The sequence below is a fragment of the Salmo salar genome, chromosome 01, assembly GCF_965601325.2.
Source record: "Salmo salar chromosome 01, fSalSal1, whole genome shotgun sequence".
NCBI lineage: Eukaryota > Metazoa > Chordata > Actinopteri > Salmoniformes > Salmonidae > Salmo > Salmo salar.
Window position 1 is genome coordinate 135,574,108 of NC_138291.1, and position 25,169 is coordinate 135,599,276.

The 25,169-nt window shown below is 42.9% G+C and overlaps 1 protein-coding gene across 4 annotated transcripts; it reads left to right on the top strand.

The window, feature by feature from the left end:
* The first annotated feature begins 13,723 nt into the window (after positions 1 to 13,723).
* Positions 13,724 to 25,118, top strand: LOC106561418 (putative bromodomain-containing protein 10). 4 transcript variants are annotated; one of them, XM_014125371.3, is made up of 8 exons: positions 13,724 to 15,657; positions 16,985 to 17,185; positions 17,803 to 19,385; positions 19,572 to 19,630; positions 19,780 to 19,878; positions 20,126 to 20,241; positions 20,343 to 20,521; positions 20,755 to 25,118. In XM_014125371.3, exons 1-8 carry the CDS (start codon positions 14,966 to 14,968, stop codon positions 24,318 to 24,320), a joined length of 6,495 nt encoding a protein of 2,164 aa, XP_013980846.2. In that variant the 5' UTR covers positions 13,724 to 14,965; the 3' UTR covers positions 24,321 to 25,118. The 4 variants fall into 4 exon arrangements, with proteins under 4 accessions (XP_013980846.2, XP_013980865.2, XP_013980856.2 ...); XM_014125390.3 differs by having other exon boundaries at positions 19,780 to 19,869; XM_014125381.3 differs by having other exon boundaries at positions 19,575 to 19,630.
* Positions 25,119 to 25,169: the final 51 nt, after the last annotated feature.

Below are 25,169 nucleotides of genomic sequence, written 5' to 3' on the forward strand. Positions count from 1 at the left end.
GTTGGTTTTTGAATCAGAATGGCAAATCATTATTTTTTTCCTCTTTTTATAGCTAGCATATAGTTTGCAACAGCACAGGTTTGTATGAACTATAGTGTTTGCCACTCAGACATTGTCCCTGACAAAAATGTTGCAAAATATTAATTGAATCTTCCTTCTGCCATAGAGAGCTAACCAACCTGGTCTCAAAGCATTTCATATTATTCTGTACGTTTTCTAATTCGTATCACGTTTACCTTTTTGAAAATTCGTAGAGAAGTTTAGCAAATTTGTAACATATTCTACGTTTTGCAAATTCATAACATATAATGCGATTTGTAATTCATAACATATCATAAAAAATGGATGATGGACATCCACAAATTAATACATACCATATGAAATGAAACATCAAACTAAACGAAATGTCTCTGATTTACGTGCAGAATAATACGAAATGATCTGAGATCAGGTTGCAACCAACAGTTTCGGAAGTCAGCTAGCCATTTTTCTTACCAGCGAAACCATGCAGCAGCATCATTAATATGGATATTGCCAATGGAAAACATCAGAAACAAATTAAAAAGCTCTGTTTTCATACTGCGTTAGCTTTTGTTAGCTGTTGTTTTCTAAAATCCCCATTACACTCTGGGGTAGGGATAGAACCCTCAAGGTTCTTTCCCTTCACTGTGTATATAGAACCTTTTTTAGAAATAAAGCCCTTTATTTGCTGTATAATTTGGAACAATTTTGGAACTTTTGGAATTAGGCCACAGCAGTTTCTAAAAGAAAGAGCAATGGCAATTTTGATCACATTTCTGTAGAGGTGTGGGCAGAAAGTTTTGATATTTTGCTGAACATTCATGCTGCCATAGCCAGTGCCTGTCTGCACATTCTGCAAGGTTGATTGTATATTCGAAACAATGTAAAACTAGGCTAAATGCTATAGCCCACACTTCTATAGTTCTATTGTTGTTAAATATTTACAAAGAACAAAAATAAAAAACGCAACATGTAAAGTGTTGGTCCCATGATCCCAGAAATGTTCCATATGCACAAAATACTTATTTCTCTCAAATTTTGTGCACAAATTATTTTACATCCCTGTTAGTGACCATTTCTCCTTTGCCAAGTTAATCCATCCACCTGACAGGTGTGGCATATCAATAAGCTGTTGAAACAGCATGATCATTGCACAGGTGCACCTTGTGCTGGGGACGATAAAAGTCCACTCTAAAATGTGCAGTTTTGTCATACAACACAATGCCACAGATGTCTCAAGTTTTGAGGGAGCGTGCAATTGGCATGCTGACTGCAGGAATGTCCACCAGAGCTGTTGCCAGATAATTTAATATTAATTTCTCTACCATAAGTCACCTCAAGCATCGTTTTAGAGAATTTGGCAGTACGTCCAACCGGCCTCACAAACTCAGGCCACGTGTATGGCGTTGTGCTGGAGAGCAGAGTCCCCCATGGTGTTTATGGTATGGGCAAGCATAAGCTACGGACAATGAACACAAATGCAATTTATCGTTGGCAATTTGAATGCACAGAGATATAGTGACAAGATCCTGAGGCCCATTATTGTGACATTCATTCATGTTTCAGCATGATAATCAATGGCCCCATCTCTACACAATTTCTGGAAGCTGAAAATGTCCCAGTTCTTCCATAGCCTGCATACTCACCAGACATTTCACCCATTAAGCCTGGTTGGGATGCTCTGGATCGACGTGTAAGACAACGTTTTCCAGTTTACGCCAATATTCAGCGACTTCGCACAGCGAAGTGGGACAGGAGTGGGACAACATTCCACAGGCCACAATCAACAGCCTGATCAACTCTATGGAAATGGTATGTGTTGCGCTGCATGAGGCAAATGGGGGTCACACCAGATACTGACTGGTTTTCTGATCCATGCCCCTACCTTTTTTAAAGGTTTCTGTGATCAACAGATGCATATCTGTATTCCCAGTCATGTGAAATCCATAGATTAGGGCCTAATTAATTGTTTTCAATTGACTGATTTGCTTATATGAACTGTAAAATCTTTGAAATTATTGCATGTTGCTTTAGTATTTTTGATCAGTATAGTTTATCAGTAGATTATTGGGTTTCTATGTCCTGCCTTGGTAGGCCTACAGGCTCAAAAAGCACCTGACTGCAGTGTGCAGTTCGGGGCCGGGCTCAATGTGGGTGGAATCAAACGCGTTTAACCCAAACCCTTCTCGTCTCCTTCAAGATCACCCAAGTTGAGGTAAATGTCGAAGGTATCAATGTCAACAAAAGCAAATCTTAATTGAACCTAACCGACATGGATAAAAATATAAACCATGGAAGTAAGTGAGACTGTCATTATGCATAATGTACTTTGTAATATTCATGTTATGCAGTGGTATATTTTTATATGACCAACGACTGCACCGATGCTAGCATAGCGTTAATTAGCACCCATTTGCATGTGAGCTAGCTAATTGCTCACAATGAGGGAATCTTATTAGGACAAATTTGCCATCTTGAACAGTAAGCCTAGGTTTACATGTACAGTTATGTAATCTATTTGATCTTTGATTTTCTTTGTTTCTTCAATGTATGCCTTGTGTTTGGCTGGCTCTAAATGTGTATCGTTGATGCCATTCCCTTAGTTACACAGCGAGTCCACACAGCCTACACATAGTATCTACAATGAAGTCACCTGGTCCCAACATACATGGCAAGTCAAGAAAAGTCATTGTCACTTTTTCACACTGCAAACTGAAGTTAAATAAGAAAAACTTCAAGACACATTTACAGAGAAAGCATACACATTGCTTTGAAACAGTGTCCAAGGAAAGATTTTTGGCATGTGAGTGCATTGATGTGAGAAATGGTGTGTTTGCAGTCCAAAATACATTTTCTGGTCCAGCAACACCCATACATGTTGTGAAAAATACTTGGGTTAATTCAGTTCCAACTGTGTTCAAAACTGTTATGCATGCTGGAGTATTAAAAAGCTGTTGAATTGTACTTTTTCTTTACTTTCACATACACTGTTCACAGAAACATTGCTCGGATCTTGTCCCCTGGACGACTTTTGGTGTGGATGATGTTCAGGTTAGATATTCCTTTAAATTATTCCACTGAACTGTACCATTTGATTGTCATTCCTTTATTGAAAATTGTACCTTGTTCACACCACAGGGCCTACCAATGTAATGAACACGATGGGAGACAGAGAGCTCGTTTCAATCACAGGGCACAGCAGGTGTTTCTTGCAAAGGACCACAGGAGGAGGCGGGTAGCTGGGTCCAGGGGCAGGCAGAAGGTCATACACAGGGGGTCCAAAATGGCAACAATACAGGCAGGGAAAAGGCTAGTAACGTTGTCCGAGAGATCAGGCAATAGGTAGATAACAGGAAATCCAATAGGCTAAAGTACAGGCAGGAAATAGCCATCGTTATTTTTTGCCTGCCTTACACAGGACGTGTACACGACAGGGCACAAACAGCGCTCTGCAAGACATGTGTCACAAAACAAACAACACCTCACAGTGATGGGTTGAAAAGAACTGAACTAAATAGTGTGTGATAATGACATACAGGTGTGTGAACAGGTGATTAGAATTCAGGCGATTGGGATCTGAAGAGTAAGATGTGTTCAGGGGATCTACGTGTTTGAGGGTGTGAGTTGGAAGCAGACGTTACAACCAAAGCAAGGTTTCTCCCGGGGGGGGGAGATGCTGGTTATTCAGTATATTCTATTAGTCCTATTTTCTGTTATAACATATGAAAAGTTATTATTATTTATGTGCTTGCAGCATACAAAGCACACTACTGTTATTGCTCATATGTTTTCTTGTTTATTATTCTTGACATTTTTTGGGACATATTTGCTACAGTTTTTAGACTACATACACAATTCATACATCAAACTCCTGCAGAGCTGGATGCTGATGTGACATGCTGTGACTTCTTGGGGGGGGGGGGGGGGGGGTATTATTATTTACTATGATCACTATGATCATCACTATTTCTTAACTTACAGTATGCTCTGTATATTGCAATGCAGCACAGTGTGATTTCACTGAGGTATGTAAAAATTATGAAATTGTCATTACTAGTGGATATGTTTTTTGGGATCCCCATCCAATTATGTGATTTTCTTTTTCAAAGGAAAACATGCAGCAAATTAGGCGATGGTGATGCCTAGTTCTCCTGCAGAACTTTCCCATGCCGTAAGTCTTGAACATTATAAAAACTTTTAATTTGCATTCTTAAAATCACTTGTTTCACTGTAGCCAGACTGACCTGAATATATTTTCATATTGAATGTATGTCATTCACTCACGAAGGTCTGAAGAAGAGAGGTTGAAAGATCGAAAAAGGCGGTGAAAACAAAACACACTACAGGTAGGAGGTGTCATATGATGAGTGGTATAGTCTTAAACCAATGTTTAGACTTACCCCCCCCCCCCCCATATGAGTGGTATAGTCTTAAACCAATGTTTAGACTTACCCCCCCCCCCCCCCCCATATGAGTGGTATAGTCTTAAACCAATGTTTAGACTTACCCCCCCCCCCCCATATGAGTGGTATAGTCTTAAACCAATGTTTAGACTTACCCCCCTCCCATATGAGTGGTATAGTCTTAAACCAATGTTTAGACTTACCCCCCCCCCATATGAGTGGTATAGTCTTAAACCAATGTTTAGACTTACCCCCCCCCCCCCATATGAGTGGTATAGTCTTAAACCAATGTTTAGACTTACCCCCCCCCCCCCATATGAGTGGTATAGTCTTAAACCAATGTTTAGACTTACCCCCCCCCCCCCATATGAGTGGTATAGTCTTAAACCAATGTTTAGACTTACCCCCCCCCATATGAGTGGTATAGTCTTAAACCAATGTTTAGACTTACCCCCCCCCCCATATGAGTGGTATAGTCTTAAACCAATGTTTAGACTTACCCCCCCCCCATATGAGTGGTATAGTCTTAAACCAATGTTTAGACTTACCCCCCCCCCCCCCATATGAGTGGTATAGTCTTAAACCAATGTTTAGACTTACCCCCCCCCCCCATATGAGTGGTATAGTCTTAAACCAATGTTTAGACTTACCCCCCCCCCATATGAGTGGTATAGTCTTAAACCAATGTTTAGACTTACCCCCCCCCCCATATGAGTGGTATAGTCTTAAACCAATGTTTAGACTTACCCCCCCCCCCCCCCCCATATGAGTGGTATAGTCTTAAACCAATGTTTAGACTTACCCCCCCCCCCATATGAGTGGTATAGTCTTAAACCAATGTTTAGACTTACCCCCCCCCCCCCCATATGAGTGGTATAGTCTTAAACCAATGTTTAGACTTACCCCCCCCCCCCCATATGAGTGGTATAGTCTTAAACCAATGTTTAGACTTACCCCCCCCCCCCATATGAGTGGTATAGTCTTAAACCAATGTTTAGACTTACCCCCCCCCCCCCCCATATGAGTGGTATAGTCTTAAACCAATGTTTAGACTTACCCCCCCCCCCATATGAGTGGTATAGTCTTAAACCAATGTTTAGACTTACCCCCCCCCCCCATATGAGTGGTATAGTCTTAAACCAATGTTTAGACTTACCCCCCCCCCCCCCCATATGAGTGGTATAGTCTTAAACCAATGTTTAGACTTACCCCCCCCCCCCATATGAGTGGTATAGTCTTAAACCAATGTTTAGACTTACCCCCCCCCCCCATATGAGTGGTATAGTCTTAAACCAATGTTTAGACTTACCCCCCCCCCCCATATGAGTGGTATAGTCTTAAACCAATGTTTAGACTTACCCCCCCCCCCCCCCCCATATGAGTGGTATAGTCTTAAACCAATGTTTAGACTTACCCCCCCCCCCCCCATATGAGTGGTATAGTCTTAAACCAATGTGTAGACTTACCCCCCCCCCCCCCCCTCCCATATGAGTGGTATAGTCTTAAACCAATGTTTAGACTTACCCCCCCCTCCCCTCCCATATGAGTGGTATAGTCTTAAACCAATGTTTAGACTTACCCCCCCCCCCCCCATATGAGTGGTATAGTCTTAAACCAATGTTTAGACTTACCCCCCCCCCCCCCCCCATATGAGTGGTATAGTCTTAAACCAATGTTTAGACTTACCCCCCCCCCCCTCCCCTCCCATATGAGTGGTATAGTCTTAAACCAATGTTTAGACTTACCCCCCCCCCCCATATGAGTGGTATAGTCTTAAACCAATGTTTAGACTTACCCCCCCCCCCCCCATATGAGTGGTATAGTCTTAAACCAATGTTTAGACTTACCCCCCCCCCCCCATATGAGTGGTATAGTCTTAAACCAATGTTTAGACTTACCCCCCCCCCATATGAGTGGTATAGTCTTAAACCAATGTTTAGACTTACCCCCCCCCCCCCCCCATATGAGTGGTATAGTCTTAAACCAATGTTTAGACTTACCCCCCCCCCCCATATGAGTGGTATAGTCTTAAACCAATGTGTAGACTTACCCCCCCCCCCCCATATGAGTGGTATAGTCTTAAACCAATGTTTAGACTTACCCCCCCCCCCCCCCCCATATGAGTGGTATAGTCTTAAACCAATGTTTAGACTTACCCCCCCCCCCCCATATGAGTGGTATAGTCTTAAACCAATGTGTAGACTTACCCCCCCCCCCATATGAGTGGTATAGTCTTAAACCAATGTTTAGACTTACCCCCCCCCCCCCCCCATATGAGTGGTATAGTCTTAAACCAATGTTTAGACTTACCCCCCCCCCCCTCCCCTCCCATATGAGTGGTATAGTCTTAAACCAATGTTTAGACTTACCCCCCCCCCCCCCATATGAGTGGTATAGTCTTAAACCAATGTTTAGACTTACCCCCCCCCCCCCCCCCCATATGAGTGGTATAGTCTTAAACCAATGTTTAGACTTACCCCCCCCCCCCCCATATGAGTGGTATAGTCTTAAACCAATGTTTAGACTTACCCCCCCCCCCCCCCCATATGAGTGGTATAGTCTTAAACCAATGTTTAGACTTACCCCCCCCCCCTCCCCTCCCATATGAGTGGTATAGTCTTAAACCAATGTTTAGACTTACCCCCCCCCCCCCCCCCCATATGAGTGGTATAGTCTTAAACCAATGTTTAGACTTACCCCCCCCCCCCCCCCCATATGAGTGGTATAGTCTTAAACCAATGTTTAGACTTACCCCCCCCCCCCCCCATATGAGTGGTATAGTCTTAAACCAATGTTTAGACTTACCCCCCCCCCCCCATATGAGTGGTATAGTCTTAAACCAATGTGTAGACTTACCCCCCCCCCATATGAGTGGTATAGTCTTAAACCAATGTTTAGACTTACCCCCCCCCCCTCCCCTCCCATATGAGTGGTATAGTCTGAAACCAATGTTTAGACTTACCCCCCCCCCCCTCCCCTCCCATATGAGTGGTATAGTCTTAAACCAATGTTTATTTATTTCCATTTTGTTTTCCATTTCCATTTTTACAGCTGCTTATTTTCTAGTTGGTATGTGTACTTAGTTCAAACATCTGCTGCTGATTTCAGTATTTTGTTTGTTACATCATTCTATAGATAATGTTATTTTATTTTCATTGAAGAGGTTAATGTATATTTAAGTTATATTTATTTTAAATTATTCATTAATGTTAAGAGAATTTTCCATTCAAGAATTTTACCATTAAAATTACATTTAGACTGTAAAAGATAGGCTTTAGCACATTTCTTATAGAGGGTATCAGTCTTGCATCAAATAGTGAATTCCACTGAATGCAGAATGTTGCATGCATGTCTGCACAGTGTTATATTTTCACAGCTCACTGACAGTAAATATTGGACTACAAGAGAGTTGCAAGCCTGCAAAGGTAGAGTTATGTAAAGCTTTGAATGGGTCGATTGGGTTCTGGAGATGTGTGGTTACAGCAATTGCGCAGGGTTGTGGTGGCCTGTGGTGGTAGGGCCCAATGTGATATCTGGTAGGGCCCAAAGTCCCTGGCGGCCTGAGCCTACCCACTGTCAAATATTTTACATACTACAAATACCTAGGTGTCTGGCTAGACTGTAAACTCTCCTTCCAGACTCATATTAAACATCTCCAATCCAAAATTAAATCTAGAATCAGCTTCCTATTTCGTAACAAAGCCTCCTTCACTCACGCCGCCAAACATACCCTCGTAAAACTGACTATCCTACCGATCCTCGACTTCGGCGATGTCATTTACAAAATAGCTTCCAATACTCTACTCAGCAAACTGGATGCAGTCCATCACAGTGCCATCCGTTTTGTTACCAAAGCCCCTTATAACACCCACCACTGCAACCTGTATGCTCTAGTCGGCTTGCCCTCGCTACATATTCATCGCCAGACCCACTGGCTCCAGGTCATCTATAAGTCGATGCTAGGTAAAGCTCCGCCTTATCTCACCTCACTGGTCACGATAACAACACCCACCCATAGCAAGTCCTTTGGCCGCCTTTCCTTCCAGTTCTCTGCTGCCAATGACTGGAACGAATTGCAAAAATCGCTGAAGCTGGAGACTTATATTTCCCTCACTAACATCAGCTATCTGAGCAGCTAACCGATCGCTGCAGCTGTACATAGCCCATCTGTAAATAGCCCACCCAATCTACCTGCCTCATCCCCATATTGTTTTTATTTACTTTTCTGCTCTTCTGCACACCAGTATTTCTACTTGCACATTATCATCTGCTCATTTATCACTCCAGTGATAATTTGCTAAATTGTAACTACTTCGCTACTATGGCCTATTTATTGCCTTACCTCCTCACGCCATTTGCACACACTGTATATAGACTCTTTTTTTTCTATTCTTATTGACTGTACGCTTGTTTATTCCATGTAACTCTGTGTTGTTTGTCGCACTGCTTTGCTTTATCTTGGCCATGTCGCAGTTGTAAATGAGAACTTGTTCTCAACTAGCTTACCTGGTTAAATAAAGGTGAAATAAATAAATCAAATAAAAATAAACTACCACAATGTTGGCAGAATGTTTTCATATTTTGTAGTAATTTCTGCTGCATATCTGGCAAAGGACTATGTCCATTTCTGGCAAATGGTTGTGGACCTGTCAGCAGAATTTTTTAATTGAACAATGTTTTGCACTGACTTCCCCCAGCCTAAATATGATGGACTGCCTGAGAATTCTGAAACAATGTCTAGGGCAGGCTACAAAAAAATGCAATTAGCCTACAGTACTTACAGTAGCTTACTTCAACGTAAAAGATCACCTGTCGGTTCACCAGTTAAATTAGACTGCTGTATATTAAACCGTGCTGCCTATGAGATTGCAAAACTTGAAATGCAGGCTATAGCCTATCTATTTACTAGGTTACTAAATCCAATTAATTGAAAGATGCACTTGGTAAAAAAAAAGAAGGTAATATCATCAAATCCCTATTTTTATTCTTACTCTTATTCTTACTTGCTGGCTTTCAATACAATATTTCAACCACTAGCAGATGTGTGTTGCATGGTGTAACGTTTGTGGGAGGTGAGCACATTCTTATGTCAAGTCAAATGGTTATAAATGCCAACTTTTGCTTGAAAACTGGCCAGGCACATTTTGGGATATATTTTGTACATATGGTGCATAAAATGATCACTAAATTCTGGCAAACGTGGAGATATTAGGATCTCCTTGTGCAACAAATTCTAGGGATTTATCAAACTGTTGCCTTGCAGCATATACACGTTTTTGTTGATAAATCAGATCCGTAGTATAGATATTTCTGCGCTCATGAACGAGCATTTCAAACCTACCTGGAAAATGCCCTCCATTCACCTTTTATGGTAACAAAAACGCCTTCATTTGCTGAATTATTTGGAGATGTTGCAACTGGGCCATGACAGTTTCTAAAAGAAAGTGTGTGGGCAGAATGTTTTAATCTTTTGTAATTACTTTATTTATTTTTTTACAAAAAATGCATGCTGCCTATAGTGAAGTGCCAAACACTGGCCACATGTTCTGTAAGATTGATTTTCTATTGAACAATTTAAAAGTAAATGATGCCTAAAGCCCACACTTCTATGCAAAAAACACATTGTTATTCAATATTTTGTTTATCAATAATCAATTGTGTTTCTATATCCTGCCTTGGTATAGGCTCTTGAGATGAAATATGCTATTATGTCATGCTCCTGTCAAACAGCTATACTGTACAAACTCTTTTAAAAAATGGTTCCAAAAGGGTTCTTCGGCTGTCTCCATAGGAAAAGCCTTTTTGGCTCCATGCAATTGTGTATATAAATCCTGGATGCTTCTGTATGTATTGGCTTTGAAGCCACCGGTCGGCCATATTGGCACTCCCTAGTAGCAGCAGTCCTCCAATTACATGTTTAAAGTATACAATTACATTTATTTAAGTTTTTTGTGTTGTAGTTGGGACAACACCATTAGTACTCTCTAAAAAAAGGAAAATGTTTTAATATATTTTTTCATTTTTTATCTTTAGCTCACATCATTTAAAAGTATGCATTAAGGTGTATGTAATATAACAAACGTGTCAAAAATGAATGTAGACATTAATAAATTCATTTCTAAAGCTTCCAATTTATTTTTTTAAATTGAGGAGGAGTACCATGAAGGCTGCGCGGTGGCTTCAATACAGCGCCCCCTGTCAGTCATCTAGGGTTTATACACATCATCGGTTTCATGTAGAACCCTCTGTTTCAAGTGTTCTACATGGAACCCAAAAGTGTTCTACGTGGAACCAAAAAGGGTTCTTTAAATGGTTCTCCTATGGGGACAGCCGAAAAACCCTTTTAGGTTCTAGATAGCACCTTTTTTAAATAAAAGTGATCCAATCTGTCATAGGCGGCCGGTCTATTTACATTCGAGCATGGTTGGCAATGGCTTTTGAATGAGCGATGGACAAATGGTAGTCTAATATTCGTTGTGTAGCGGGAATAACCCAGTCATATCAGAAAAGGAGAGACATGCCCTGAAATATGATTGTGATTTAGGCCTAAATAATAAAAGTAAAATAAATATATTTGGCGACATTCTGCTATGCGATCTTCTTGCCAACGGTAAATGCATCAGTTTTATCATTAGACCAACGTTTTTATCAGCCTACCATTATTATAATTCCCGTGCATCAAACTTCAATCTTTGCTTGCAATACAGTTGATCAACCACTAAAAACTGTGCATACACATGGTCTGAGATTTGCGTGGAAATATCCATACTTTCCAGTCAGTTCAACGGTGATACGTGGAGAAAGTCAAAGTTGCAGGTCCATTATGATATTCTGAGATAGCAATTTGGCATATATAACAAGGCAGTTAGAAATGCCAATTTGATCACGCCAATTTCTAATTTGATCACGATTAATCAGAATAATTCGAGAGGTGCTCTTCTCGACCATTGAGGCCTGATAAGTCCTACCCCCGCAAACCTATGTTAACTTCACGCCACATATAAATGTGATGAGTTTGCGGCATATTTCAGAGATAAGATAACAAACATTAGGCTGGGTATCAGTCAACCAAGACCTGATGAGAAAGTTGATGGTATGTGCCGTAGTCTATCATGCAAAGGCACTATGGCTTTATTTTCCCTGGTTGACACAAACATGCTCAGGAAAGTGATATCACAATTGAAGCTTTCTACCTGCCTTCTCGATACTTTCCTCACCACATTTTTCAAAACAGTTTTTAATTGCATATCTGAAGAAGTGCAAGTTGTTGTTAATCACTCCCTGTTCACAGGCATTTCCCCACTGTACTACAACTGCTATGGGGAAACCGAGCCAATCTCCAACCTTGCATTCTTAAGCAAAATTCTGGAGAACTTTGGTGTTCAAACAGCTAAATGACAACTTTATTTCTGAAAAATTCCAATCGGGTTTTCATGCCCACCACAGCCCAGAGCCTTAGTTAAAGTGCTAAAGTATTTTAGAGCCAACACAGATGCCAACCTGCTCTCTGTCCTTGTAATCTTAGATTTAAGTGCTGCATTCGACACGGTTGACCACGAAGTCCTTCAGGACAGACTGGAGAGGTGGGTTGGTCTCTCCTGTTCACTTCTAAATTGGTTTAGGACCCATTTAACCAGTTGAGAGTTTGTCACCCTTGGTGAACATAACTCAGAGAAAATATATATCACATGTGGAGTTCCACAAGGTTCGATTTTGGGTCTGGTGCTGTTCAGTTTATATATGTTACCCCTTGGCAGCGTTATCATAAAACACACCATTGATTTTCACTGCTACGCAGGCGACACACAACTGTACATTTCGTTTCACCAGAGGATTTTAGCTACACAAATAAATTAGACTGTATTCTTGATTTAAATACCTGGATGGCTCTCAACTTCCTCCAGCTAAATCAAGACAAAAAGGAGATACTTATTGTTGGAGCCAAAGCAACAGAGAGAGAGAATCTTGCCGCACATTTTAATTCACGGGCAATAAAGATAAAACACCAGGTAAAAAACCTAGGTGTTATTTTAGATTCTGAACAAAATTTCAAATCACACATTAGGAATGTGATCAAAATAGTTTACCAAGTGAGGAATATTTCCAAGATACAGCCTTTTCTCTCTCTCAGGCTGATACATAGAGACTCATCCATGCTTTTATTAGAAGCAGGCTTGACTACTGTAATGCTCTCCTGTCTGGTCTTCCCAAGAAAGCCATTGGTCAACTGCTAAACAAACAGAATGATGCAGCACGGGTACTGACCAAGACCAGACGGAGAGCACACATTACACCAGGTCTCTGCACTGGCTGCATGTGAGTTTTAGAATTAATTTTAAGATTATTCTATTGGTTTTTAAATCATCCACACGTGTGCACCCCAATACATGTCAGACATGCTTTTAAGTTAGGCACCCAGTAGGGTAGGTCCCTCAGGTCCCCTGGCATTGGCCTTTTAACAATCCAAAAGCCTAGGACCAAGAGGCATGGAGAGGCAGCCTTTAGTTATTATTCCCCCAGCCTCTGGAATAGCCTGCCAGAGAAACTGAGGGTGGTCGAAACTGTGGATATATTTAAAAGAGATCTCAAAATACATATTTTTTTGCTTTTCCTTAGGTTGTTTTTTAGTTGTTCAGTTTGCTTCATTCTTTTGTTTTTTTTAATCTTATGTTTGTTGTGTAGTAAATATTTAAGCTTTTATTTCATCGTTTTTTCCTGTAAAGCACATTGCGTTCCATTCAATGTCTGAAATGTGCTGTATAAATAAAGCTTGTTTTGATAAATACCAAGCTTTGCAGGAAAACTGGCGCACGCAAAGTTAAAAAAAAATTGTGCACGCGCACTTTTGTTAAATGGGGCTCGAGCGTGCATATGTCAACCTCTATAAACTGATGAAGCTTGACTGACCCCACTGATAGTCTTCAAAATTATCGGTCAATTTGCCATCAGCCTCACGTGAATTGCACATGGAAAAACTGACATGCTTTTCCTCTGTTGATTAAACAAAACTCAGAAACCATTTTAACAGGATAGGTGAGAAGTGTAGTGAGCGTTATTTACCAAATTACTCTCCAGTCAAGGGAAGGCAGGTAGCCTAGTGGTTAGAGCGTTGGGCCAGTAACCAGAAGATTGCTGGATCGAATCCCCGAGCTGATAAGGTAGCAATCTGTCGTTCTGAACAATTCGATAAACAATGACATCGTCCTTATATTGGCCGATGCAAATAAAAGTAATATCTACGTTATGAAACACAAATAAAAAATTATATATTGTTAACCCAAATAAAATGTGTGACACGCGACTACGTCAGGGTGCACGCACTGAGGAGGTTGCGAAGAAACAACGTTCGGGGAATATTTTGATAGCATAGCCTCTCGACTCTAGTGTAACTGAACCGCTAGCTACTTAGCTTTGTAGACCGTTTAGTTGACTGAGTTAGCAAAATCGCTACAGTTATGAAGCTACTTTGTTTGTCATTAGCTAGTTTAATTTTGTTTTAGAAATGTTCAAGTTAATTTACATGAATCGTTAGCTAACCCACTAACGTTGGCTAGCTACCAGCTACATAGCAAGGTTTATCTTGCTGAATCGCTCTTATCTATCTTACTAAGCTTGTTTCGTTGGCTCATCATAGCAAGGATTCATTGCTGTGTTGCCTAACTTTCCTGTAAATCACAGTATTTTCCCTGCTAACGCTGCTGCGGACAGTACAGACGCAGGCCTTTCATTGGAAACAATGAGCTCGGATAGAGGAGACAATTTGGCTACTACTGTAGTAGCTTGTATTGGAGGCGAACTGAAGTCGCAGATTGTTGGGGTAGCTACTGTAATAGCCTTGTAAGTTAAGATATATTTCTCCATTATGTAGACTACCGGTCCCATCATAACGTACCAAACTAAGGAAAGGAAGACCAATAGTTAGCTAACGTTAGCAAATGTTGAAATACACTTCACTTCGTTTAGCTATCATGCTAACTGCTTGCTTGCTTTCAGCCAGTGAACTTGGCTACTGTTAATCGTTTGCTAGATAGTTTGTGGTGGATCCGTTAACTAAATAAACCCCACATAACTAACATTCTTCGTTCATTTAGTTATCAAATTAACGTCAACATAACATTTCTCATAATGTCCCGTTAACCAACTAGTAGCTAGCTAGCACTAGCTAAGGCATGTTGGCTAGCTACAGTATCCAGCTGGTAGCTAGCTTACTGGCAGCTACGTTAGCTGACTTAAAGTTAGTTACCACTGACACTGTATTGTCAACTCTATTGCACGTGCCGGTGAATGTTTTGAAGAGTCAAACAAGGAAGGACTAGCTCGCCAAGTTATGTATGTGACCCTAATGTAATTGTCAGGAGATAATATCCACTACCAATTGTGCGAGCTGCTTTTCAAAGATGGCAACAAAGCGTTCTAACGTTATGCTACTGCTGCGGTCAGCTAGCTAGCTAGCTAGCTAGCAAGGTTACCCAATAAAAGTGGGACAGTTTGTCAGTTGGTTAGCTAGCTACGTCCTATTGAAATACAGGGCTGCCAGCAACATGAAAGTGCAAACTGAAACCTGCAACCCATCCAAGGTCCCACAAAACGACATGTCAGACAAAAGGGACAGCCACCACAGTCTTTTCTTTTCTCTCAACCAAGACTGTCGGAGTGAACTGTGTTCAGGATCTCAGCAGCAGAAGGCTCACCTTGTATCATCATCAGACTCAAAGTGGCACAGCACTCAATGCAGCAGGCTAGTCACTGAAGGACTCAGCAACGGAACCTCCCTGGAGAATGTAAATGTTCTTTCCCACGGTAGTTCTACCAATGATTTTGCACTAAGACATGGGGTGCCTGAAATCTCAAACGATCTGTCATTACCTGAGGTCTACATACCTACCACAGTTAGAGTTGAAGAAGACCTTAGCTATGAGTTACAGCAGGCCTATAGGATATTTCACGGGTTTCTCCTGGAAAAGCACAAAGGCATTACGACTCCATTCTTGCACCCCATTGGCTTCAAGGACCACACTGACAGGGCCGAGGGTCAACTTAAGCAGTCCATGTGTTTCAGAAGGATGGAGGAGAAGTTTGTTAGCCGGGAGTATGAAACCATCACAGAGTTTGTGGCAGACTTCAGGCTGATGTTAGAGAACTGCTACAGGCACCATGGGGTCGACCACTGGATTTCTAAACAGGCGCAGAAATTGGAAATTATGCTTGAGCAGAAGTTGACACTGTTGTCAAGGTAAGAAAGTGCAAGCCTTGCATACATACAGTACCGTTCAAAAGTTTGGGGTCACTTATAAATGCCCTTGTTTTTTTTAAAGAAAAGCAACTTTTTTTGTCCATTAAAATAACATCAAATTGATCAGAAATACAGTGTAGACATTGTTAATGTTGTAAATGACTATTGTAGCTGGAAACGGCAGATTTCTTATGGAAAATCTACATAGGCGTACATAGGCCCATTATCAGCAACCACTCCTGTGTTCCAATGGCACGTTGTGTTAGCTAATCCAAGTTTATCATTTTAAAAGGCTAATTGATCATTAGAAAAGTCTTTATCAATTATGTTAGCACAGCAGAAAACTGTTGTTCTGATTAAATAATCAATAAAACTGGCCTTCTTTAGACTAGTTGAGTATCTGGAGCATCAGCATTTGTGGGTTTGATTACAGGCTCAAAATGGCCAGAAACAAAAAACTTTCTCCTTAAACTCGTCAGTCTATTATTGTTCTGAGAAATGAAGGCTATTCCATGCAAGAAATTGCCAAGAAACTGAAGATCTGGGACAACACTGTGTACTACTCCCTTCACAGAACAGCGCAAACTGGCTCTAACCAGAATAGAAAGACTGGGAGGCCCTGGTGCACAACTGAGCAAGAGGACAAGTACATTAGTGTGTGTAATTTGAGAAACAGACGCCTCAAGTCCTCAACTGGCAGCTTCATTAAACTGTACCCGCAAAACACCATTCCCATTGGGAATGTGATGAAATAAGTAAAAGCTGAAATAAATCATTCTCTCTACTATTATTCTGACATTTCACATTCTTAAAATAAAGTGGTGATCTCAACTGACCTAAGTCAGGGAATTTTTACTAGGATTAAATGTCAGGAATTGTGAAAAACTGAGTTTAAATGTATTTGGCTAAGGTGTATGTAAACTTCCGACTTCAACTGTAGATATTCCATAAAACATCTGCCGTTTCCAGCTAGAATAGTCATTGACAACATTAACAATGTCTACACTGTATTTCTGATCAATTTGATGTTATTTTAACGGACAAAAAAATGTGCTTTTCTTTCAAAAACAAGGACATTTCAAAGTGACCCCAAACTTTTGTAAAATGGTGTACATTCATTACAAAGCCTGCATATTGTACATAGGCTACGTTCATTCACACTTAACACACATTCAATGATATCGATTTGCTGCTATAGTAGTAACAAAAAAAACAACAACATTTTATTACATAATTTAACCTTTGACATCAGTAGTGTTTGTTTGACCCATGAAACTACTGAGACCCTAACCCTATGATGCTCTGTTTTGTCAACCTGCCCAACCAGGACGCTGCGAGAGAAGACCACTCTGGTGGTGACCTCCAAGGGTCGTTTCGGGACCGAGGATGAGAGGGGGCCTGTGGGCACCTCAACCAGACGGAGGTCCGTGCCTCGCAGCCTGGCAACTATAACAGTGGGGGGAAATGAGTCCATCATGATCCAGGCACTCAGGCTGGAGGAGCAGCAGAAAGCCAAGGAAGAGAAGAGGTAAGATATGGATGAAATGTAATATAATGCTCCAGTGCCTGAGGCTAAGGCCAGGCCAGGCAGATGTTGGGTTTTCTATGTCCTGATTCCCTCCATGGTCAGAATAAAAACAAACAAATTCCATAGACTACTTAATCCAATGATACTATACATTCAGGGTTACAAAAACAAGTGTTATAATATTTAATTCTAATTCTGTGTATGACTATATCAAAGATGTGGCTGGGATTGTTAGACTCAGTTTTTAGTAGTTCCTTTTGATTTCAAAAACTTTTTGACCACACTCCCTTTGATTTCAAAAACTTCCATACATATTAGCCCATGGTAGAAGTGGTTGGAAAGTACATTTTTGGACCTGAATGCCTAAACATTTAGGAGATTAAGGTGCTCAAAGTTGATCCATTTTGCATATCCTACCATTGAGACGTCCATGTCTTCATCACTGGAACATATAAAGGGTTGAGTTTGATATCATTTAAAACCTTATGAACAGGGTTGTCAAACTATTGTATAGAACGTTTTGTTCAAATCAAAAGTGGTGCAGTCAGAAAGTGATTGAAATCAAATGGAATGACCCATATCTGCTTCATCAACTCATCCTTCATTTTTGATTTTAGGCAGCGGGAGCTGGAGAAGAAGGAGGCGGAGGAAACCTCAGCCAAGGATGTAGAGGAGTGGGAGCGCAGTCTTCTCTCCCAGGTGGCCCAGAATCCCGTGAAAACCTTGTGGGAACTCCCTGCCATCGGCCACTTCCTCTGCCTGGCCCAGGCAGCTCTCAACCTCCCAGAGATAGTGTTCTTTGAGCTGGAGCGGTGTCTTCTCATGCCTCGCTGCAGCGTCTTCCTCTCCAAGATCATGAGTTCACTTCTCTGCCAGCCCCAGAGGAGAGGGACGCTCCACCGCCGCCCAGCCCTCACATACCGCCGCTGGGAGTCCGAGCTGCGTCAGAGGGTGCAGGGCTGGTACTATGCTATGGGTACGGCGGAGGACCAGGGCAGGATGGCTGAGCAGCTCGGCCTCTCCCATCAGTTCTTCAGGACGGCCGGGGAGGTTAGCCCCCTGGAGGAGAACCCCTTCCATCTCTTACCCTTCATTCAGCGTGTGTGGCTGCTCAAAGGCCTGTGTGACAACGTGTATGAGACCCAGAAGGATGTGCAGGACGCTGTGCTGGGCCAGCCCATCCACGAGTGCCGCGAGTCCATCCTGGGCTACGACGGGAATGAGAACGCCTATATCCACTTCCCGCACTTCTGCGGGGCGGACCTGCGTATCTACTGCCAGAGTGCCAGCATGCCCCCTGACTTCCCCTTTCCAGCTGTCTGGGTCAGGCGGGTGGAGCCTGATGAGGGAATATCAGAGGACTCGGACGAGCAGAAGGACTCTGAGCATTTGGTTTCCATGGAGACGGAGGACTATGAGGAGAAACCTAGTTCTGACAGAATGAGTGGTGGTAGGATTAAAGGGGAGAACGGGGGTACGAGCAGGGGTGGGTCGTTTCACACCTGGGGAATGAAGGAGGATGATGACTCTTCTGTTTCTGTAGAGGATGGTGATAAGGAGGACTGTAAGCCTAAACAGAACAGACACACTGGCTCTTCTACTTCCTCCTCACATATTAAGGACTTTGTGGGCAGAGGGTGTGTGAAGAAAAAGCCACAGGAAGTGGAATATAGGCCTGATAGACTCCAGGTGAAACAGGAAGAGGGGTCGGACTCATCCTCCTCAGGGTCATCCTCAGAGTCATGTCAGACGCATCTCAGTGTGGGGGAACACAGCTATACGGGGAAGTCCCCTGGTGAGATAACAGGTAGGCCTAGTGTGGCTGTACCAATGAGACAGACTGATGTTAAAGTAGACAGGGACAAACTCACTGAGGGGCTGAGGCCATGTCCAAGATGCGTCTCCAAAATGGGGGCAAAGTCCAAAGACAATCATCGCTGCCGTTGTGCCAAGAACAAGGCATCAACAACCTCAGCTTCTGGGACTGGCCACCCCCGCAAGATGAACTTGACAGAGGATAAGATGGACAGGATTCGGGCCAAGAAAAAGAAAAGGAAAAAAAAGAGGGAGGTACGTGCAACAGGTGGACAGTGCAGACCAGACAGGACCCGACTCTGCAAGGCCAAGGCAGCTAGATCCACCCTGCAGAGAGCTGCTACCAACATCAAGAAAAAGGACAAGAGAAAAAAACGCAAAATGGGTGGGTAAAATAACTTTCTGCTTTGCATGCTAATCCTGTCTTCCTACATCAAGCTTTTGAAGTTGTTAGGCCAAATTATGTAAAACCCGTCAAGAGACTAAAACACCTCCTGTTTGTTTTAAATCAATTAAAATGCTTTGGCTGATTGATGTCTTAATTACTCAGTAAAATAATGTTCTTTCTCAGCAGGAAAAAAGCTGTCTTCAAAGAAGAAACCTCAACTCCCAGTTGAACATGGATTTAGGGTAAGCCCCACAGTTTTTCCCAAGTTTTTTTTTTTGTATTGTTTTAATGCAAAATACGGAATAGGAATTAATATGCAATTTGAATCCATGCATGCTGATTTGTCTTTCTCCTTCTCTTCCCCATCTGACTCTCTACTCCATTAATCCAGTTGGTGTGCACCAGTCTAGAGGAGCTGAGGGAACTCATCAGCAGGACAGAGGATGAGCTGGATGAGCTGGAGAACACCAAAAAGAGATCTGTTAGTAAAGTAATAAATATTTTATGTTTTGTATTTTGGTTTGACTGTACTGTGTCAATAAAACATTACATACAGAAACAACTTTTACATACAGTATGGACGGATTACAATGTAAAAATGAATGATGGAGGGAACACATTTTTATAGCTTGTCTACTATGGGAGTATACAAAATCGAGAATACGAAATACAGTGGTTAATGCTTTCAAGCATTGGGTTTGTTTATTGTTGACGTCATGTGTTTAATGGACTTACAGGAAAGGTGGTATTTCAGGAGAGAAGCAGTGAAAGATCTGCACATCACTCTCATAAGGCTGCTCAACGAGCTCTCCCCATGGGAACCCAAACTGGTCAAGGCTTTCCATAGGAACAGGTAAGGCGCTTGCCTGAAGGCAGTTATATTAACCTAAAGCTGTGTCCGGCAAAAACACATAACCGACTTCTCGATGCCTGTTATGTCATCTGTCCCCACAGGCTACGTTTAAAAAAGGATTATGATGACTTCAAAAAGCACCCTGACTATGACAACTTTGTCAGAGAGGAGTGGGTGGCAGAGGATGTGGACAGAAGCACAGGTGACAACACTAGACTGACTGAAGAGGAGGAGCGGCAACAGCAGGACCAGACAGTTCAGAGAATTCTGTGGACAGGAGGTAAATTGTGCTTTATTTGTTGGTACAATTGAATCATAAATCACAGGAGCGGCATATACTAAGGAGGTAAAGTGTGTTTAACCTGCACCCTCTTGGTTAGGTCGTTATTGTAATAGAGAATGTGTTCTTAATCATTTATGTAGTTAAATGAATAAATATGCATTGAAACCACATAATAAAAATTGTCAGGGCATTTTAGAATTAATACATTGAACTTAAATTTTTTTTTGCAGAGGACTCGGTGCAGGTTAGAGCAGAGTCATTGAGAGGCAGCTTCACCGTGGTAACCAGACAAGAGATGTTGACCTTGAATGAGCATAGACCTTCCACTCGGGGCTTGAAGCGCCTGCACAGCGCTATAGACGAGGACCCAAGTCTCATTAAGATAGGCAGGATTGGCAGTAACAGGATGACAACTTCTCCTGAAGGATCAGAAATGGAAAACCGACCCAGGGAAGCAAATCCAGCAGCACAGCAGGCTGGAGAGACAAGCTCAGTTGTTGTAACACCTATGGCTGGTTTCCAAGGGACCTACAAGCCTGTTCAACTACATACCCTGCTGGCTAAGAGTGTAGGGAATAAAGTGACCTTAATTCATCATCAGCCTGGTACAGGTGTTATCAGCCATTTTGGTCAGGCACAAAGCAAGGACTGTGCTTCTTCCATGCAAGCTACCAAACTTCAACCTTCTTTACCACAAAGCTCTCGACAGCTACCACAACCAACAACACCAACATCTAAACACTCACAGACAGTCCATACCACGCCCATACCAAAGAGCCCCATACACGTTGTATACAAGATACCTGAGGGCATGGGTCTGGTCAGGAAAGATGGGAGCCCTGTGAAAATCGAAGTACAGCCAATCCTGGACCAGAAAACAGGGAATAAGATAATGCAACGAGTGGTCATCCTGCCATCGAACTTGCTCATTCAAAAGTCGGAGGATAAAAGTCTGCCCCAGCAACTAAGGACTCTCCAGGTCCCAGCCTCCAAAGAGTCCACTCCACTGTCACAAAGCTCTGGATTCACCATGCCTCAACGTCATGACAACCGGATCGCTATACAACAAGTGCCACCGGTAAAGGGAAGAACACCCTCTCCTACCATCTCTCCTAGGTTGCAGACATCTCTAACTCCAGGCTACAAGGTTGTGCAACTCCCTCGTTGCAAAGCAAGTAGCACTACCCAAAATGTTATACCAAATAGATCCAACCCCACCAGTGCAGCAGCTACTGATCCAAGCAAACCTCCGGACCGTAAACAAGAGCTGAAGACTGTATGCATCAGGGACTCGCAGTCCATTCTAGTCACCACTAGGGGGGGCAACACTGGCGTTGTCAAGGTGCAGTCATCTGACCAGAGTACACCTGGTTTGATACCTGCCAGCCCTGTCATCAACATCTCTCCACAGTTCAAAGCCTTCCTCGTGTCCAAGACGTTTCCACCTGCTGCCACTACAGTCCCTGTAGTCACCAGCTCACCTGTAGCCCAGTCGCGATCAGGACCTTCACTGTTAGGGTCTTCAACTGTCACAAGTTCAACAACTACACGCCAGTCTCCGATCACTGCTGGCATTACAATGGCCACAAGTCAGACGGCGAGTTCTGATGTTAACGTTGCTGTAAACCAGGGTTGCACTCTCTCATCTACACTTGCTGTTAACGCACAGCTACTTAAAAGCATTGTCACTGTACCTGGTAAACCAGCAGGTGCCACCCAGACGTCTCTGGTCCAGTGTGTCACCAAACCTGTTCTGAAAAAGGTAGGTCCAGATGAGAGGTCCCCCCCATTCACTAAGTTCATCCTGGTCTCTCCCTCCTCGAACATCACGTCTGTGGCTGCAACCAAAGTCACTTCCACCACGGCTCCCTCTGCTCTTCCAGGTCAAAGTTTCATGTTCATCAGCCAATCACCATCTACCAGTAATCCAAAACCGCCATCATCAGTGTCTGGACCCACCGCACAATCCCCAACCATGTCGATATCCACTGAAGCAATGAAGATCGGACTTAACCTTGGTCAAGCCATTGGCAGCGCTAACTTCGGAGCTTTGAATAAGGTCCAGAGCATCAATCTCCTTCCAGGTTCTCAGATAAGGCTACCACAGCAGGCAAACCTTTGCAGGCCAGTTAGTGCACTCGCACAATCTACTTTAAAAAACACATTTATATCTGCCTCAAAGTCGGGCCTTCTTGCAACCACATCGTCTCATATTGTCACTAGCACTGCACATTTGCCATCCTCCACACTGCTGACTGGATCTCAACTACAAGGTGTCCCTTCATCCTCTGTGATCCCCAATCGAATCAAGGTAGCTGGGCAGCCAGGGTCTTCTATAATCAGAGGTTTGATCTCCAGCAACACACAACTACCTGTGTCAATCACTACGCCGCTAAGTCCTGTCAAAACATCCCCCCTCACATCACCGGCACAGGTTTCTCAGTCTCAGAACGCTGTCGGCGTCGCCAGACCTGCTCAGATGATAAGCACTCCACAGTCTCCAACTGCCCCTATATCCACTCAGCAGTCCTCTCCAGTACAGCCAGCTGGTAATACCAATCCTGTCTCCAGCACCACCACCACTTTGCAACAAAAGATTGTCATCAACACCACTGCTACTCTTGCAGGCGGCACGCAGATTCTCCTCAACAACACCCGTTTTGTTGTTCCTCCTCAAGGCCTTGGGCCTGGCCAGCATGTCCTCATAATCTCCAGCCCCGCAGTGCCTGTGGCAGCTCCTAGTCCCAGGATAGTGATTCCAACCACCGGTGTACCACAAGGGCCAATGTTACCTGGGCTGGCCCTACCTGCGCAAAGCCCCAGAATGGCCAGACCACCCGGGACACACCAGCCTCAACAAGCAGCACTTAGATCCCCAACCCTGGCAGCACCATCCACTGTGAAAGTTGGACCTTCTCTCCCTGTCTCTTTCACTGTCCCTCGCCAGATGGTGGCTGTTCGAGCCCCACTATCGCCCACCAGCACCACCACCAGTTCTCCACAAGTTTCACACTGGCTCCCTGCTCCGGCCACCATACACACTGGCCTAGCTCATGTGGTTGCAGCTCCACATTTAACTCAACCTGAAGGGATGGGCGGCTTCTCACTCTCTTCCGTGCCAGGAAGTCCCAGTGCAGCTCAAATTGCAGGAGTTCCACAGAGCCCATCAAAACAGCTCCCTTTGCACACAGCACTTGGTGTCAACACACCACTCAAAGCACAGCAGCTAATGTCATTCATGCAACCTATGGGAGTGGTCTCCACCCGGACACAGGTGCTGCCGGCGGTAGCTGTTCCCCCAATAGGGAGCACTGTCTCCAGGTTGCAGACTCTACCCGTGGCAACCATACCATCCATCAGGAGTGCTTTCAGTAGCAAACAGGCGTCTCCTGTGGCAACTGTGCCTCCATCCAACTGCACTATAATCATGACACCAGCACAACCTATCAGGACGGTAATGTCGGCAGAGACTATCCGCATGCCCACTGTTTTATCCAATCCTCAGCAGCAGCAAATACTGGGCCTGGGCAAGCCCCCTTTGCAGCCTTTACAGGCGCCTGCATCAGCAGTGCAAACAACCAGCCCCACCACCAAGCTACTAGTGAGTCCTGATGGTGCTGTTTTAAATTTGGCTAGAGGCCCTACCAACATCACAGGCCTGCCAGAGATGGCTAACAAGTCTATGGCTGCGTTGATTGTTACTCCTAACTCCACTGGGAGAGTGCCGTTGCCTAGCGCAAATACTGCCAATCCCTTAATGCCTACACAGGCTGAGAGAAGTGGACCTATCAAATGAAAGACTGAGATTGAAAGCCAGTACCAGTGTCTGTGATGAAGCAGACACATATTCCAGCTAACTTGGTGTTCTGGACTGCTTTAGAACATTCTAGAATGTTTTTGGTAGAAGGCGGGGGTTGGTTGAGCTGCATTTTTACTTTGCATATCTGAGTGTGTTTTAAGCGATGCTAGATAAACTCTATAGTTGACTCAGTTTGCTCAAGAAATGTAGGTGGAAATGTATTTGTGATGGTTTTCTATTTCTTTAAGCTAACAGCATTTTGGGGTTGCCTTCTCACAAAGTTTAAATGTGAATTTGGACATTTTTAGTTTTTTTAAAACCTTTAAGGCCAGTAATAAATATGTTGTAAATTGCTAGGATTGCAGGGTAGAGCAAATGGATTTGAATGTGATGGTAATACTTTTCATTGACATTGAATATAATTCTGAAATTATATCCATTTAATTCCTTAGATTGGAACAACACTTGTTTTATTCTATCTACCAGACTCTTAGGACTTTCCCTCAGACCTATTGTAGTATGTTCTTCAGATGTGTGTTGCCTACTCAAGAGGCAGGTCAGTGTCCAAATGTAATTACATTGGTTCTATTCTATTTCCAGAAACTATTTGGGAAAAAATAGCATTTTACATGATTGAAGTGCAACTTCTAAATGATTTGTCGAAGCCAATATAAAACATTTTGGAAGTTATATTTATTTATTTTTCCTATCATAGATTTCTCAAAATACTTAGTGGGTACATTGTCATTGGATAACTGTGGACATTTCTGCATGGAAATAAATGGTGCGACTGTCCTCCAGAAGAGTTTTGTGGTGTTCATGTGAATGAGGCTCTTGGTAAACTCA